Source organism: Teleopsis dalmanni, chromosome 2 (assembly GCF_002237135.1).
Source record: "Teleopsis dalmanni isolate 2A chromosome 2, ASM223713v2, whole genome shotgun sequence".
Taxonomy (NCBI): Eukaryota; Metazoa; Arthropoda; class Insecta; order Diptera; family Diopsidae; genus Teleopsis; species Teleopsis dalmanni.
Window position 1 is genome coordinate 181,819,928 of NC_051847.1, and position 19,470 is coordinate 181,839,397.

Genomic DNA, 19,470 nt, shown 5'->3' on the forward strand with positions numbered 1-19,470 from the left:
AATGAATTAAAAGAAATAGGCTTTATGTTATTAAAGTCTAATACCGTAAACGTGTCATGAATCGAAAATCGAACGAGACATGTTTTTCTTTCATTATTAATGGCAATAATTTCTGCTTCTGAATCTTGTTCGTTATAAGTTGCAAGAATTTTATCTTTTACTCTAATACTAAATGTCTCAGTGATTTTTATTAATTCATTAATTTGTTCTGTAGGCTGCTCACTCTCTAATTCCTTAACATTTATTGTTTCTGTGATATCAGTAATGCATGTGTTTTTTATAGGCTGTGGTATTAAAAAACTCTGATCTATATTATTTAAACTTAAATGGTGTATGGAATTATCGTAATAAATTTTAACAGAGCATGTCCTATCAGCTGTATCTAATTGAAGTATTTCGGCTTCTGCAACTAAACCATTCTCCAGCTTGACTTTTACTATGTCACCTATTTGACAGTTTCCAGTATCGAAGAGTCTCAAATTAGATTTGCTCGAATTAGCAAGTCGCTGCCACTGGACTTGGCGCGCCAAAGATCCAGCTGTTGGCATTAAATCTTGAAAATAAACTACGCGTTCTTTTTCTGATCCGCATACCTTAACAATGCATATTTCATCACAATTATTTACGGAATGAACTGTTATTTCATGTATTACATTATCTATAATTATGCTGTAGTATTCCCCAACAAAAACATTGGTGAAACTTTTTTTAGGAGCCACCTAAATTTTAATGTTTCGATTATTAGGAAAGTTATTTATTTATCGAATTATCGAATGTTATACCACAAATGAATGAAACATGCGCATGCATTTTAATGAACTTTTCAAGTAGATGAAGAAAGCACAAAGCCACACAAAGCAATCTGAAGAAATTTTGAGCAAGCAGCCAAATCAGAAACATTTTAATTATTCTTTAAAATTCTACTGTTAGATAGTATTAGTTTTTATTAATTAATATATTCACTAATATAAACACTTTCCATTGATAAAATCACACAAATTTATTTTTACAAAATTTGCAAAAGAAAACATAGTTTAACTTCGTATTAAACCAATATGTTAAATGAAATAAATACCTTAGTTTTTATATTATCCATATTGCAGATGAATAACGATTAAAAACAATTGAATTTTAATTTGAAACCAAGCGAAGCTAGCACATTAATCGTAAAATTATAAGAAACCAAACGGAACCATGTGAAGAAAGGGAAAATTACAAATCGCTCTGATGAAATTCATTCGTTATTCTTTTTATCTACTATTCGTAATGTGGCGACGGCTACAGGATACTACATACCAAAGAAGATAAAGAATAGAAACTCAGAGAAAAATTTGAATAATTGTGTTACTTTGTGTAACATCGCAAAAAAATCTTTCTTAATTATTCACTGTACTAGAATTGTCAAATATTAAAATCAGTGTTGCTTAAACCGAAATGTTTACTGCATTTGTGGTTGCATATTATTAATGCAATATATAATTATTTATATTATTTATTATTTAATTAGAAGAAATAGTGTAAACTATTATTATTAGAAAATCCATTGTATATATCAATATAATTATAATGAGATGAGGCATGATTTATTGTATCAGTTTTAAAATTTTGGTACATTGCTAACCGAGTTAAGTTTTTCGTTCAACACATTTTTGCAGAAAAGTGCCTATCGCAGGCATAAAATATCCCGGCTGAGGAGTCAGAAACTCCTAATGTGGTTTTCACTCATTTCTATAATAAAAATCATAAAACACTTTGGACAAGTATTAAGAAACTTTTAACATAAAGATATTAGTAACGAATAACATAGATCATATTGACTTTGTTGTTGCTTGAACAAAGTCTGCAGCAATTTTATAAAGTGGAATGCAACTGAATACTGCAAGCACTTTTGTCCGTATGATTTGAAAAAAAAACAAACAAAAATCAAAATTGAATATTGTACAGTATATTTTTAGAAAACATATATAATTTTTTACAAATGTGGAATTTGTAAAGTCTAATTAACATATTTATATATATTAATATATCAATAACAACACTCAATCAAGGTATTATGAAAAATATTGATTTTGCTTTAGGATTTTTTCAATTTCGTAATTATTATTATGGAAAATGGAAAAAACTTTAAAAATAATATTCTAATCACATTATTATACTACTATCAAAGGACTAAATTTTAACTAATAAGCACAAATTAATTAGTGGTTTATTATAAATATTATTTTGGCATACGTCTTAATTTGCTTGGTGGATGCTTTAAATTTAAACATACAAGTGCGCATTTCCATGCGTACTTGAAAACCTTTATCATCGCGCACCATTGAGTAATATTGGGCTTTTTGTTTTTGTATCGCGTGATCTTTTCCTCATTACACAAAATTTTGAATATTATTTGAATAATCCAGAAAATTTTATACACACTTTATACATTTTCTTTTCTCTCTGTTTCTTTTCTTTATTTTCTTTGCTACATAACGTGCAAAAAGCCAACACAATGAAAAATATTAAGTAAAGTTCATAAAGTTAAAATACTGAAAACCTGACTTTTCTGACTTTTAAATTCTGCAAACGAAATAATATAATATGATCTACATGCTTTTTGTTTGATTACTTCGCCATGTTATATTTATTTTAAAATATTATTTCAATAGATTTTTATTAGAATTTCTCTCCTTACAGTTTTATGTTATCTGAAAATAACATTTAAATACATAAGATTATGTCGAATTAAAAAGGTTATTACTAAAATGTATGTCAAAAAATGTTATTATAGCTTATTGATAATTATTGCATTATTTATATTATTGTATATTCAATTTTTGTAGCACAATCGCGATATGGGCAAAAAAATATATTATAGTATTTAAAAAAATGGCATAAATTATTAAAAGTAAGAGGGATATTAAAGAACACTATGGCCGTGTGCGAATTCGAGTAAGTTGAGGTAAATTAATTAAAATTTCCTAGGGATTTTTTTGCTCTTCACTTATGTAAATATTTATTTATTTATTTATTTATTGCACTTTTTATTATTTCTGGTTAAAAGTTTTCAAATTTATTTATAAAACATCTTTTAAAATTTTCACAATGGTAATACCTAATTTACTTAATTTTTAGCTAAGTTACCCTACTCGAAATTCTGGTTAATACCAACATTCGCTGCCATATCGACATAATTTACCATTTCCCTTAATTTACCATCAATTTACTCGAACCTATATATCATGAAGTCATAATTTTACTACCCAATAATTTTTGTTGTTATATATATGTAATATAAGAATTTAAAAATATGTAAGCATTCTTACAAACATTTTTAGGTCGTGTGCGAGTTAGGCTAAGTTGATGCTAAACCAAATGGGAGATTTTTTGGGATTTTTTGCACTGCACACATTTAGCCATTTATCAACACGTATCGACACATCAATAGATTATCGACACAACTTAGAATTTCCCTCATTTAGAACGCAACTTAGCCTAACTCGCACACGACCTTAGTAGTGCTTTTGATTTGTGTTGATTATATACATATAATTCGTTGACAGTATTACTGCGCAGCATGTTACTTTTTCTCATAGGCTTTTTCATTAATGCAGTTAATTTCTACAACTGTAAAAATTATTTTCGGATTTAATTTAAATTATTTGTGTATATAAATAAATTGGTTATAATTAATGAATAAACAAAAAATAAATGTATCGAAATTTAACATATAAAATGTATTGCCTACAAATTTAATATTAATTAATTTCTACAATTGTAAATATAAATATTCTAATTATTTTTAGTCATTTGTGAATATAAAAATAATGAATAAAATTAATAAACTGAATAAAATATATATCAAAATATAGTAGCGAAAATGTAAGAAATAAAAAAACTTTTCATAAACATTTTTAATAGTGCTTTTGCTTTATGCTGCCCACTTAAATTCGTCGGTTGACACAGTTCGCTGCAATTACATATTGTGCTTTCTCATTTAATTCGCGGAATTTCATTTCATGCAACTAATTTCGGCAGTGGTATATTTTTTAGTTTAATTCTAATTTATTTCTAAAATCTTTTATGCATATAAAAATTAATATCCTTCGGTTAAAAAAAATTTATATTATATATCTAGAAGGCTTAAAATTATTTGTTTCTGTGCGTGAATTACAAAGGGCAGAACAGCTCCAAATAACCTAGAAACATGCCTGGGGAAAAACCTATATGGAAAGATTTAATAACTTTGTATTTTAATACTAAAAATTATACTTTAATAAAAAATTGGCAATATTTCCACAAAAAAGTGGGGCAAATAAAAACATGTAAATGTAAATGTAATCCTTCTTTCGATGGAATAATGAACAAGATTTGGCAGATGATGCAACCAAAGATCTATAGATAAAACGTATGCAATTATGTCTATTATTGTTATATCTAATTGCTAGAAGTTTCCTTCTCTTTGCAAAAATCGTTTCAACAAGCTTATATTTTGGTGGATGGACACGAACGGAACAAATCTGTGCAAGTTTGTATAACATATAAAATTTATTTTCGTCCACATATATAAATATATGTTTTTCAAAGATTTGGTTAGAAATGGATTTGATTCCTAAAGAACTGGCGCGTCTACTTCCCGGAGCCACTCGATACCTGCCAAAAGGACTTTACAAGTTTTTTTGTTATACCCAGCGGGATACAACAACAACAACAAAGCTGGTTGTTATTTTAATATACGATATGGATGGGGCAAAGTAAGTTTGTACTATTAATTAAGTAAAGTATTTATATATTAGTTTTAGGCATCAATATAGTATTTATATATTGATGCCTAATAAGATAATTAAATATAAGTTGGAAACATAATGATTAAAAATTGAATTTACATATGTTTTGTTGTTGCAGTTTCCATATGTCTACTAATGCTACAAATCTATTTGATTATGCTTGTTACTTGATTGTACAGTAGTTGATAAGTATTCGTTATTGTTGTCGCCACCAATACAACTGGCTCTAGAACATAATCTTCGTTGCTTCTGGAACCAATTAGTGTTAGTTGCCTAAGACTTTTTGCTCTCAGCTCTTTAAAGTATAGAAGATTATGCAAGACCATTAAGGAAAATAGTGCCAAGAAAACAAATGCTTTTTTGATGTTCCTCCATTTGTATTTACGTCTTGTCCAATGGTGTCAAAATTTTCTTTATTATTTAAAATCAATTTTAATGCTTCTAACTACCAGTTCTTGGATTAGTGTTTTATTATGGATTTTCTCTAACGCCTCATCATTATTGTCATGTGATAAGTATCCAAATCATCTAAAATGTTGAATTGTATTTATATTTTTTAATATTTTTTTAAAAGAATTTGATTTTTATAAAATAATTATAACTAATTACTGATTAGACTATAGACAAAAAAATTTATTTCTTTCAATTATGTTTACAGATCATATTTAACCATATTCTTTTAGGCTATCCTACTGGTATTATATTGGATTTATTACAATATTATAAATATTTCTGCTGCTATAGTTTTTCAATATAAATTTGTAGTCTTTCCATATTAACTCTCTAAATACACAAATATATTTTACATTTAATATAAGTTGTACGTTTTGTTTTAAATTTGTTGAAAGCATGTGTTTCATGCATAAATAGTAATAAAATTTATTCTAATGCGAAACCGTAATTCCATTCCTATATGATTTAATTAATTACTACACTAAACTGTCTTGAAATACACATGAACATAGTATAAATATCTATAAATGTATAAAAAAGTATCGAAGAAAGTGTTCCTTACAAAAAAATTAGTAGAATTATGATACAACATAACCCTCTCAGAGTTATCTATCAGATAAAAGTTTAATGTGAGAAATTCATTTAAGTCTGTAAAGAAAATATTTTAGAGGCTGAATCTGCTGCTATATGTAGTTTTATATTATAAAACTACTATTATCCTAAAAAGCTCTTCAAAAAACAAAAATGTTAAAATAATTTTCTTAAAATTTTTAATAAGAAATTAAAAGAAATGATCGTAGATTTTTATAAATTGCTATTGTTTCTCAATAAAATATTAGCAAAGTAACGACGAATATCTTAAATAAATCTTAAATATCTTAAATTAAACAAGATGTTGGCAATAAAATATTCTTAAAATTTTATTTTATTTAAACGATTCCGACGGCATGTAAAGAAAATATATATTTGTTTGGTGTTGTCATGGTTTGAATTATAAATGTTTCACACTTTTGAAGATATAACATAATTAAGTTAAACAACATTTATTCTCTATATACTTGGATTCTCATATTATATATTATATCTATTTCAGTTGATTATAATTAATTATACCGAGTAAAGTTTACAATTCACAATGCATCGCTGTAAAGTATTTGACTGGGTACACATATTCCGTGAATTTATTTCTGTCCTCTGCCTTGCACATCAACTAACGTATTTGCACATAAGTAGCTTTTAGCTTAATTACTGTACACTTTAGTGGTTACACATGCCTTTGATAAAGTATTTCAAAGGTTTATTTTCGTTTTGTAAGTATCCACAACAATGTACCAAGTAGCGCGTTTGTTGATAGGCTCAGGTGTTGTCTCTAATAGTTTTTCCTCTTCTCTGTAAGAGTTTATAAGAACTTGTGTTTTAGATAATGATAATAACTTTGTCCTTTCTCTACTAAATAAATTTTTGTTTGTGAATATTTAAGTTTATACAATTTAAAATTTAATAACGAAAAATTTTATTCACAAAAATTAGTTATAAATATTTGCTACTATTTTTATTGAGGTGTATAATAATCGCTTCAATTATGTATTACAGAAAAGAACAATACATTAATTTGATAATTGAAAACTAAGTTTTAAAGAAGTACCGGGCTTTGCCACCAACATTAAAATTCCGTTTACCATTCCTGTTGTAGATTTTAGGGTATTATAATAACATTTGTTGCTTTTAATAATTTTTATTTTCAACTTGTATTATGTTACAATCTGCAAAATGCAAAATGTTATAAATGTTCTTTAGTAGTTTACAATTATTTTTATACTTAATTTTATACAGCGTTATACTCTGTCAGAAAGGATTCTCTGCATTATTTTAAAGAAGTTGGCTTTAGTTTTGTAGGTTAAAAGATGGTCTTTGAAAAGGAAAAGTATATTAGAGCGACATTCACAACTATCAGTTCAATATTAATATAAGAAAAAAAATTGTGCTATAAGTAACTGCTTATTGTGTAGCTATACCCTGAACGACGTAGGACAGTTCTTTTTGTACGAGAGAGGCGTTCTTCTTTTCTAAAGATATCAGAGAAAAGCCGTTTGAGAGCTTTGTTTTTCGGCAACTGTGGTGTCAAAGAGAATATTACATCTGTAAGGGTGGCTGTTAGCATTCGTTTGTACTCAAATTCACTGATGTTAGCTACATTGCAATAAACGTCGATGTATTCATATACGACGACAACGATCGACTTGTGCATCCTTCAAAGATTCTACAATTGTCTAGATTCAACTAGGGATATCCATTTGTGTGCATAGACAAGTAGATATTGCTTAGAAAGTAGTCGAGTGTGCTCATTAACAAGAAACAATTTTGATTTCACATAACGACGATCAACATACGATGATAGCATTAAATTTCGAATATGTTCGAATTACTCGAATGCATATTAATAAGCTCGATTAATCGAAGAGGGACATATTCTTATACTATCAATTTTTTGTACATAAATTGATCTCTATTATGATATGTGTTATTTTTTTGTACGATATTAAGACGCGTTCTATCCTTTAACCAAAGGATGTATAGATTATGGATGTATATAAACCTAAATGTTTATGCAATGCATCCTTATTTACCTATGAGTCGCATATTAGCTTCTTAAATGCTTACACTGTTTTTTGTGCATATCTGTGAGTTCTGTTAAAGTATGCTACTAATAAACTACTTCGTTCCCAATGTCTAAAGTTAAGTTTCCAATTATCTGTCTGGACATACTGGAGTAAATCCGCAAATTGAAATCAATTTTTTTAGACTTAAAATGTTCAACCAATTTTGCAGCGATTGAAAAGGTGACTGTCAAACGTCTTCGTTTATCGTCGTTTATGATCACGAATTTTTAACCGTTGAAAAACTTAATCCATTAAAATTAATCTTCAAAAACGAATCTGATATAGCTAGCAGCTATTATTTGAACTTTATTTAGGCATTCTTTTACTCCCGGTAATTAACAATATTACAATTTTAGTGGAGTGAAATGTAGTTCGTATATTTGTTTAACTCATGATATATAGAGTATAATTAAATATAGTAAATAAATAACATTAAACAGAGTTTAATTTATATATTATTGTGAAAGTCGCTTGCTTTTTTTTTGTTTTGTGCAAAAACCTTTAGTACCATATTTTTTTCTTTGATTAATTTTTAAAATTTATTCAGAATAAAATGTTATATCATCCATCTATTTTCAAATTATAATTATCTTCAATTTTGTCATTTTATCCATAAATCAGTAAATATATAAATACAATTTTATTTTATCTACAGCAAATATAACTAACAAATGCTTTTATGATTATATTTTAGGCCTTTTATTCAATATCAATGAAGCAAGCAATTTTGGAGTACTCGTATATTTTCATCTGTCAAGCACAAGCAGGCTGTCTCAAGTAGATATAAAAATTATTTTTAAAATACTTAAGCTTTTGTTATTATTAATAGCATCGTAAGAAGTTCATTTGATGGATATTTGTCGAATCAAATGGAGTAAAATTTATTAAATAAGAAATATTGCTTGCATTGTCAAAAATAACAAAAGATAAATATTTTGTTGTTAACAATCTTATTTCTTTGTTATTTTTAATTGCATTTTCTTATAGCTTAAGACTACATCACTTATAATTTGATTTTGACAATAATTTATACGGAATTAATCATAAATCATAAATTTTATAATTGCAATTATATTTTTATGCTAGGAAAAAATTTCAATATGCTTTATTTTAAATTCCAAGGTCCTGCTAACATAAAATTCAGTCTTGAATATTTCTTAAGTTTTATATTAAGCGCCTACCCGCAATGCAATTGTTGCAATACCATATGGCTCAAGGATATCCCCACTTTCAAAAATATAAAAGAAATTTCAATTAAACTCTTGAAAATGAGTTGTTGCTGTAAATTAATATGTTTCACTTTATAAATGTACCACATTATATATACTTAAATAAATCACTTTAAAAATGCTTTTCTGCAATTTCTGAAAAAAACTTTTCAAAGTGTACTCTTAATTGCTGCATTTTCTTGCTTTGCATTTCCTAAATGACTGGTTTTGTTAAATAGATTTCTTCTCCTTGTAATTATTTTCATTTAAAACCGTTTGTAGTTCATATTTAGTCCTTATGTTTGCTTGAGTAACAAAATAAACTCGCAAAATAAAGTCTTTTTGCGGCTTGCTGTGCCACACTTTCATGTTTGTTCTATATTTTATAATTTTACTAACATTAAAAGTTAACCTTTATAAATACTTTCTAAAGACCCTTAAGAAATTTCTCACTTAGAAATATAAACAAGATATGAAATAAAAATATAAAGAAATTCACATACAAAAGAATTTCAGTTTTATGCTCTATTAGCACAATAACTTCCAAGAGAAAAGCCTGTCTCTATCATCAAAGGTGTTAAGTATTCTTCTGAACTCACACATTTCTTTGTGTAATTAAATTATTTCATATGCAGTTTTTTTAACAATCTTCACAATTCTTTTAAATGTAAATGGTTTAGTCTTAACCCATGCAATATATTTTTTATTCCTCCAGTTGAACATGCACAATGCACAATGATAATGCAACTGACACACATATCTTATTTGCAACAGACTTTTAGTAATTGCATTGTGCTTTGGTAACCTAAATTTTGTGGTAACATTCAAATTTACAACATTTGTACTAATTTAAATTTAGTATTTTGGTAATATTTGAAATTATAACTATAATAAAATTATAACTATAAAATTTTCAAATAATTTAAAGTATCACATCTACTCAATGGTCTGCGTTTGAAATTTGACAAGGTTCAAGTTCAACGACTATCACTTGCAGTCTATAAATTATATACCAATTATGTACAAATATATATATATATTTGACAATATCCAAAACACCGTAGGGTCAACTAAAAAATGAACTTAAATATAAAACTAATTACTGTCGTAATGTAGGCTCAATGTCATTCCTTTTTAATTTTATATAAATCATTTGTCATGTGACATATTAGAATAATTGTTAATTATTCTAATATTTGTTGATATGTTTTATGTGACACAACAAAGTGGAAATTAAGTACACGCATAAATGAATATAGTGACGACATTAAAGCAGATGGAAAGGCAGTAGCTACCTTGAAATATGACAGAAATAAAACACAGTTGATTTTGATAATGTCATATATATAAACAGGGAAAATGCAACGAATGTTCAACAAAAACGGTCGGGGCTGCGTTCTGGAGCCACTCATCCACTTCGACAACAAAGTGCCGTTCACTACACCCAAAAGGGACTACACAAACAGATTCTTACGGATTATAACAACAACAGAGACTAACACTAGAGCGTCTCTACAAACAAAAAAGAAAAGAGATAATGAGGTACCATGTATTTCAAATTATATATACTATCCATATCCACTACTTTTTAACAAAATTTTGTTACAGCAATTTCATAAATAATCCTTACTCAATAGTAATACAACTATTGCCATGAGGAAGTGGTTCAATAAATAGTCCTTCTAATAATTGTACTATGACTTTACAATATTGCGGTTATCTTAAAAGAATTAAGTTCGTGCAATTTCAATTAAATTAGTGTCTGAGGGTTATCCATTTCGTGTAATAATAAAAAAATTTCTTGATAAAAGTAGAGTACATTAAATGCGTCAATCACTCACCTACGCCTATCCCATTTGCGTCTTTGCAATCTCTTTCGCCCAAATTGGAAAGAATTAGCCTCTTTGAGCGAAAACTTTTTCGGATTGCACAAACTATGAGCGCAAGCCTGACGGCAAACACTTCTCCATATCTGTCCTTTACGACAATTCCAAGCTCACCCGGCTCCATGACCTCCTCCCTGTTTGTCTCATAATTCCTATTTACCCTCCCTGAAGATCTTTGTTAATGTACGCTTTTGCTTTCTGATTTAGATAAATCTAGGTCGCTAGGTACTGAGTCTATTTTTTCTCCTCACTCCGCTGATTATTGGAATGAAGTTTTCACAATGCTGTGAAAATCTTCTCCATTCATTTCTACGAGGTGGCTTAGTGGGTTCAAGTCTCACACGGTGGCTTTCGATGCTTCCACCTACTGTTTCCATGCGTCAACCACGAAATTTCCTTTTAAGAAACTTTTATTATGAAGAATATGTACTTACTCTTAGACTTAAAAAATTGTTAAAATTGGAAATACGATTAAATTTATATATTAAATTAAATTTATATATATTATAAAAATGTTATAGGTTTTAAATTTGATAAACAAATATACAATTTTTGATATCTAAAAACATTTTTAATTATATTGATTTTTGAAATATTTTTATAAATGCAAAATTTAAAATTGACTAACATTGGCAAAATAAATAAAATTTATTAATGCAGAAATATTTTATAACAACTTTGAAAATAAGATACAATATATAAATTTAAAATAACGTAGTTCCTTTTAATGGCCTCGTTAGCATTTATCATATTTAAGTTTAATTAATTAAAATTCAATCTTTGTTTCATATGCAATGTGTTTTTATCTTAAATGATTTTATTTTATATACATAAAATATTCATATAGTTAACATAGACATGCATGCATACGTAGTTTTCGTTTCCATAATTTATTTTATTTTAATTGGTTTTATTGTTCAGCTGACTACCACATGATATATGAACTTTTATAATTTTTGAAAATATTTTCGGTTGCATTGGTGAAATTCTGTTTAAATATATTTTAATGTATATTTTGATGCACATATTTTATGCGAAATACTAGTGTGTGGTTTAAAGAGAGCATTGCAGATGTCAGATGTAGAATGAAAATAATATAAATGTTTTAAATATATGGTATAAGACATTATTCGTTATTGATGAAAAATTATTATGATAATTTAATATTTTAGAATCTACAACACTGACTACTCTCACTCAACAAATCGATCATAAACAATGATTTTGATATTCTGATATTCCAATTGATCAGTGAACTGAAGAGTGGAACCGATGACAAAAAAAATTATAGTGGTTACACTTTACCAATTTTATTTTTATAACGCTATAATAACTTCATATATTTTTAGTAAAGTTGGAGAGGATGAAGCCAAGAACCCTACCCCAACACCGGCGAGCATACCGGACTAGCCACCGTGCCATGAGCGGCTACTGAGGGCGCGGATTTAATAACAGGCAGACACAACAATTATACTACTTATGTGTAGCAATATCATATATAAAGATGTAGCTCTATAAACAAACGCAACTGAAATTATTGTCTGACACCAATGATCCATAACTTTTGAGGACATCAGAAAACATATAAAGTTACTAAAAGAACTGATAGCATTACAGCGGCAGAATTCAATTTAGAATAGTTTAAAGAGTTTCTAATCTAATTATATACTATTATTACATAAGGACTATTAGAATCTGAACGAATACGTTTCTAATGTTTCTACGAGGATTTATATGAATTTATTTGATATAAAGATATATTTTTATATTTGTTATTATTATTAAAATCCGGTTGAAAGGGACATGTGGCGCTAGATCACCTGCAAAGACGAGTAATTCTTGAACCTTAGCATTTATCTTAATATATATTGTTGGCGAAAAATCAAAAAACAGCGATTGTGACCAATTTATGGAATTTATTATTAAAACTTTAAGAAGCAGTTGTAACGATAGTATGTGAATCTGTTACTCTTATTTTTACACTGCCGAAATTTATGAAAAACTTTCTCTTTTCTAAAGATTGCTCTGCTTCACATTTTTGAAATATTTGCTTTGAAATTGTTGTTCATAAACACCGAAAGCCTTCTAATGTTATTTAGAGCTTATCTTTATTAGAACTATTTTAACATATCACCACACTTTATTGCCCTGAAAGCGCTTATAAACAGAAATTTCATGTTCTAGTTTTTTTATTTACTGTCTTCATTTTTATTTTTAGCAAGAAAGGATTATTGCTGCATACAACAGGCAATTGGATATAAACCTTATGGGATGCTGAAAACCACTTTTATCTAAATTTTCTGCACAAAATATGTTGATAGTTAGTTACAGGCAACAAAGCTAAGAGTTGACTACAACCAGCACCAAAGCTTTGCTTTGGTAACGGCAACACGAGTTATAACAACACGAACTGCAGCTGAAGCAAGTGAATGTGAACTATTTGTTATGCACAAGTATGCATAATGGAGGAGTAACTGCAGCATCAGCACCAGCACCAGCACCAACATCAGCATCAGCATCGGCACCAGGAGTTGTAGCATGTTTCTGTAACTTTTATCACCAACATCATTGACTGCAACAGCAGTAGGAAAAGCCCTTGGCGTGCTGTAATTTGCTCAAGATTATATCTGCAGTAAAGCAACATCTTTAGATTTATGATAAAGAAGTGACATGATTTTACCTTATTTGGACGCAGATAAGCTTTAATTTTAATTTTTTAAGAATTTCATAAATACTTTACTTGCACATTGACAACAAAGTAGATTTTTATTTAATAGTTTTTGTTACAATTTTATTTATTTTTATTTTATTAACAAAGTTATAACATAATTAAAAGAAATTATATCTAACTTAAATTTGCAGAAGCTATAGCTACTTGGCCTTAAGCTTGCTTGTTTTATTAGTTGACTTTTTTTTATATGATGGGTATAACGGGGTTTGTGGATAGGAGAGGGTATAGTATTAAGACTAAATTACCTATATTTTTTTTTTTATGTACCTATATTTCTTACATATATTTCTTTTTTTTTTAAATTTGGGTATATAAGCCCACAGATTGGAGGTACTTGATTGTAAGCAGAATGTTAGATTTAGTAGGGTCACCTAATAAGGTGATTGGGTTTGTGTTACCAAATATGGAGTTTCTAATTGTCGAGAAATAAGGACATTCAATTAGAAGATGGTGAACAGAAAATAAAATCCTGCAGAACGGACAAGAGGGTGGTGGTGATCTATTGAATAAATGTGAATGGGTTAAATTGGTATGTCCTAGTCTTAATCGGATGTATTTGGTAAGGTATGCACGCGGAAATTTATGATCGTGTTTAAGAGGGGTGAAATTGAAAATGGAAGTTTTATTGAAGTTAATGTTTTTATAATGAGAGGAGGAGTTATCAAAGATTTCTGAGAATTTGCTTTTAAAAACAGTATCTATATAACTGGAGAGATCTGAGCTATTATGATTTTCAGTAAGTATGAACGGATATTTCCAAGCATTTTTTGCTGTTTCATCTGCAAGTTCATTACCTCGTATCCCAGAATGACCAGGGACCCAAATCAGGGTAAGACGTTTGTGATTAGAGGATAGAATGTTTCTGATAGCAGTTGCATAAAAGTTCAGATTAGCTGAATTAGATATATATTGGATTGCGGACATAGAATCTGTACAAATTGCAAAAGAGCCTTTCTTAGTTTTGGCTATGGTAAGGGCTTCGTAGATGGCTATTAGTTCTGATGTGAAGACTGAGGTGTAAGATGGTAGAAGTGAAGATTTAATTATAGAAGAGTCGGTTGTTATGCTAAAGGAAGTCGCGAGGTCAGATTTAGAACCATCAGTATATATGAAGGAGTATCTTTTTAGAGCATACTTAAGTTCTAGAAACTTCTTTTGGAAGATGGATGGATGTGTAGAGGTTTTTGTGGAGTCATGGAGACTAGTATTCAAAAGAGAGTTGCTAAATGTCCAGGGCGGGTTGGTAGGGTAACTTACAGGGGTAGGAGTAATGGTGATATTAAAATTATTGCAAAGTGATATTGATTTAAGCAGAGAGGATGATATTCTATGTTGTCTTTTTGCTCTAATAGTTTTGGTTACTTCTAAGAATAAGGGGGAATGTCTACAGTTAAGGATTAGTTTTGATAATTTGGCGGTTAGAAGGTCTCTTCTCATCTCCAGTGGCAGGACTTGAGCTTCGTAGAGAAGGTTGTTGACAGGTGTTGTTGGGAAGGCTCTAAAAGCTAGTCGGATAGCTGAGTGGTAAAATGTTTTAAGTTTATTGTAGAGTGATTTAGGTGAGAAACCGTAAAGGTAAAGTCCATAATCTAGTTTTGCAATTATTGTGGACTTTATTATACTAATAATAGTGGCTGCGTTGCAGTTAAATTTGGCGCTAGAAAGGCACTTTATAATATTTAGGCTTTTAGATAACGAAAGGGCGAGATTTTCAATATGGGTATTCCAGGTATAATGTTTGTTGATGGTCATACCAAGGATTTTCAAAGAACCTGTGGTGGGTAAATTGAATTGGGCTGAATGGATTTTAAAGTTGCATGACTTTTTGCGGCAAATATGAAGATGTTTGCATTTTGAGACTGATAAAGAAGCGCCAGAGGTGTTGCACCAATTAAGAATGTCGGTGAAGAAGTTGTCCAGGTCTAACGATGTCTTATTGCTTATTTTATTGAAGATATGATAGTCATCAGCGTAGGCGCAGAAGTTAAGATGATTGTGAATTGAAAGTACCTTGTTTAATTTATTGTAAGCGATAATGAACAATATGACTGAAATTGGTGATCCCTGGGGAATGCCGTTATGGAGAGGGAGAGAAGAGGACAATGAGTTTGAGTTTTTGACAATGATTTTCCTGTTGGACATGAAGTTAGTAACGTATTTGATTATCCTGGGTCCAACTTTCCAAGAATGGAGCTCATCGATGACAGAGTGGATGCCTATTTTATCAAACGCTTTGTTAAAATCTAAGGAAATTATAGATAAGTGATTTCTAGTTGAAAGGGCAGAAGTAATCTTGCTGTCTAGATATACTAGAGAGTCAGCTACTGATTTTCCTTTTTTGAAACCGATTTGACGACTATCTATTAGTTTGTTAATAGTAGCAAACCACCATAGTCGATTAGCTATAATTTTGTCAAGAACTTTAGAAAGGCAAGGGTTAAGAGATATCGGTCTATAAGATGTAAGAAGAGTTTTGTTTGTATTAGTTTTGTGTATAGGGATGATTATACTGGTCTTATATTGTTGCGGTAAATAATTATGAAAAATGTTATTGTAGTGTGATAGTAATCGTTTCTTAAGTGTTGGGGTAAGTTGTTTTATCATTGGGTAGGAAATTCTGTCAAGTCCAGGAGTTTTCCCTTTAAGGTTTTTTAGTGCTATTTCTAGTTCTATGAGGGAAATGTCTTCTTCAATAAGCTGAGCTTTTTTGGACAGAGAATAATTAATTGTAAATGTTAATAAGGACTGTTTTTGACAACGGAAGGTAGCAGAAAAGTTATTGTCATTCGTTTCTGATGACCAGTATTGACAGAGTTCCTGTGCAATAAGTTGGCTATTGGTGGTAGAATGATTATCGGACTTAAGAATACAATGAATAGGAGTGCGAGATTTGGTCCCGCAAAAAGTATTAATGTGGGACCAGATTTTTTGTGAGGAATTTAATGAATTTATATTTGCTGTGAAATTTTCTAACGATTTACGTTTAGACCTTTTTATCTCTCTTTTGAGTAATGCATTTGCTTTTTTATAATTAATTATATTCTCTAAAGAAATTGAACGTTTTAACTTATTCCACTGAAAAATTTTTATATCCTTGAGTTTTTCTAAGTAAGAATTCCACCATGGTACAATACGTTTTCTATTAGCGGACTGGGTGGTTTGTTGGATAGATAAATGAGCGCTTTGTCTAATAATTTTTATGATATTTGCGGTTTCTTGGTTGATGTGTCCACTTATTGGTACTATTGAGCTGTAATGGTCAACAGTGGCTTTGAATTTGTTCCAATCTGCTTTATTAGTGTTGAATTTTGCCCGAGTTTTCGAGGAGCAAGTGACGGGATTATCGAATAGGGAGATAATTATAGGGAAGTGGTCACTCCCGCAAAGATTGGATTCTATTCTCCACTTTGCCTCTAAGGCGATAGAGGGTGACGCTATGGAGATATCAATATGGGTAAAGGTATGGTGAGTACTGAAATGAGTTGGGGAGCCGTCGTTTAGGATTAAAAGGGATGATTGAGATAGGAATTTGAAGATGGAGTTGCCTTTTTTATTATTGTATGACGAGCCCCATGAGCGGTGCCAACTGTTGAAATCTCCTAAAATTAGAATGGGTCCTTGAATCTTATTAAATATGTTTCGTAGATTTTTTAATGAAAAATTTTTGTTAGGGGGTATATATGACGATATTACTGTAAAGTTAATTTTGGAGTACACCAGGGCTCCGACAGAGTCGAAGTCGGTATTGAGTACAATTTCCTCATATTGTATTGAGTTATGGATGAGCAAGAGTACTCCTCCATGAGAGTTAACAGACGAGTTGATTGTAAGTAGAGTGAAATTAATTGGGATAGGTATATTATTAGAAGAGTGAATGTGAGTCTCTTGAAGAGCAATTATTTTTAAGTTGTGGGTTTTTATAAGGATGTGGAGTTGGTTGTAGTTGTTGATGTAACCATTTAGATTCCATTGGAGAATATTAAGAGTCATTAAATTATAGAGGATATAGGATGATATAAGCAAAAAATGTAATGAAATGTAATAAGGAATAATAAAATATTAATAATACGATATAATAAAATATGGATAATATGGATGTATATATTTGTAATGTATAATTATATTAGTTGAAGTCCATAGATGGGTCCTTAACGCTTTCTGAATTAGGGCGTACACTGGTGTTGTCTTTTTTTACTATGATATCTGCTTTCAATTTATTATTTTTTTTTGACTTAGCTTTTAGTTGTGTCTTTAGACGGTTAGATATAGACGTAGGAAAAATTTTAACTTTATTATCAGGAGTTATGTGCGATAAATGTGAAAGGTTAGCAGTGGTGTTGGTTTCACTAGTTATATTTGAAATTATTGGATTTATTTTACTTATTATGTTAGCCGTTGATGTGGTGTGAACAATATCTTTATAGGATATCAGATGTCTGGAGCTGCTGGGTTGTGGTGATAAGTCTTTGGTGATAGTATTTATATCATTTTTTGTATTGGCGTTATTGTCGTTGGTTACTTGTATGGTAGCTGCATATGAAGTATTCCCGTTTTGGTGGCGTTCAGTGTATATTTTGTGCGCTGTTTTTCTGTCCGTCTTTTGGAGTGTAATGATGGCTTGTATTTCTTTATGTTTTATAAAAGTAGGGCATATTCGATTAATAGCGCTATGTTTGTAATCGGAGACCAAGTTTTCCTTGCAGTTTATACATGTTACTTCGTTTAGGCATTTTTCATTAGTTTTTGAACAATTATAGTCAGCAAGTCCGCAGTTAACGCATAATTTAGAGTTTTTACAATGTGTGGCTGTGTGCCCAAGACGTGTGCAGTTCCGGCAACGGAGTGGAAGAGGGATGTAAGGACGGATATGAACTATTTGATAGCCAATTTTGATCTCATCTGGTAAGGTAGGAGATGCAAACGTAGCAATGATTAAACCTGTTTCTTTGAGTTCTTCGTTGACTTTCTTTAAAATTTTTTTTAACTCGATGATATTTTGGTGCTTTAATTCTGCAAGAATTTCTTCCTCCGGTATTTCTCTAAGATCGTTTGAATAGAAGACTCCTTTAGAGCAGTTAAGCGAATTATGTTCAGTGACATTAACTTCAATAAAGTTGTTAAGTGATGTAAGTTTGATTAAATTTGCGGCTTGCGTGACTGTTTTAGTTTTAATTAAAAGAGTCCCGTTGCGCAGTTTTTTACAATTTTCAATTTCGCTCCCACATACGTTGTCAATGACTTTTTTTATAAGGAAAGGAGAGACGTTCATTAGGGAGTCGTTACTATTAATTCTTGACATCACCATGTATTTTGGGCCTTGGGAATAGTATTTAAGCGTTTTTGTTGCATCAGTGTTAAAAAACAATTGGCCAGAATGTTTGCCCATATCCGGAGGCTCACTCATGTTTCACTTTTAGGCACTTGCTTGTGCTTAGTCCGTGGGGAATATGTTTGTCGTTGCTGTTCTTATTATTTTTGTTTTTGTATTTTATTAAAAGTTATTATTGTTGGTTTTGATTCCAATCAACGGAAAAAAAGAAAAAAAAGAACACTGCAACTAGTATTTCTTATATTGATTATGTTTATGATTATTTGTGTTTTTATTTGTTTAACTGTTTTGTGGAGTATTTATAGAATATTTATAAGAAATCAAATTAAATAAAACAACAAAAAGAAGAAGTAACGGTACTTCGAATCAAAATTGTAAACTATCGGTTGAGCGCAAAACAACGTCAATTTAGCACGAATGATAAACCGAGACTG

At 29.7% G+C, this 19,470-nt stretch overlaps 1 protein-coding gene across 1 annotated transcript; it reads right to left on the reverse strand.

The window, feature by feature from the left end:
- Window positions 1–17,830: 17,830 nt before the first annotated feature.
- Window positions 17,831–19,111, reverse strand: LOC119676308. Its single transcript, XM_038087549.1, has one exon. The coding sequence runs from the start codon at window positions 19,109–19,111 to the stop codon at window positions 17,831–17,833; it is 1,281 nt and encodes a 426-aa protein (XP_037943477.1).
- Window positions 19,112–19,470: the final 359 nt, after the last annotated feature.

What these genes read in the sequence shown, in the direction of transcription:
- LOC119676308 (XM_038087549.1), bottom strand. Translation starts at nt 19,111, where the DNA reads ATGAGTGAGCCTCCGGATATGGGCAAACATTCTGGCCAATTGTTTTTT.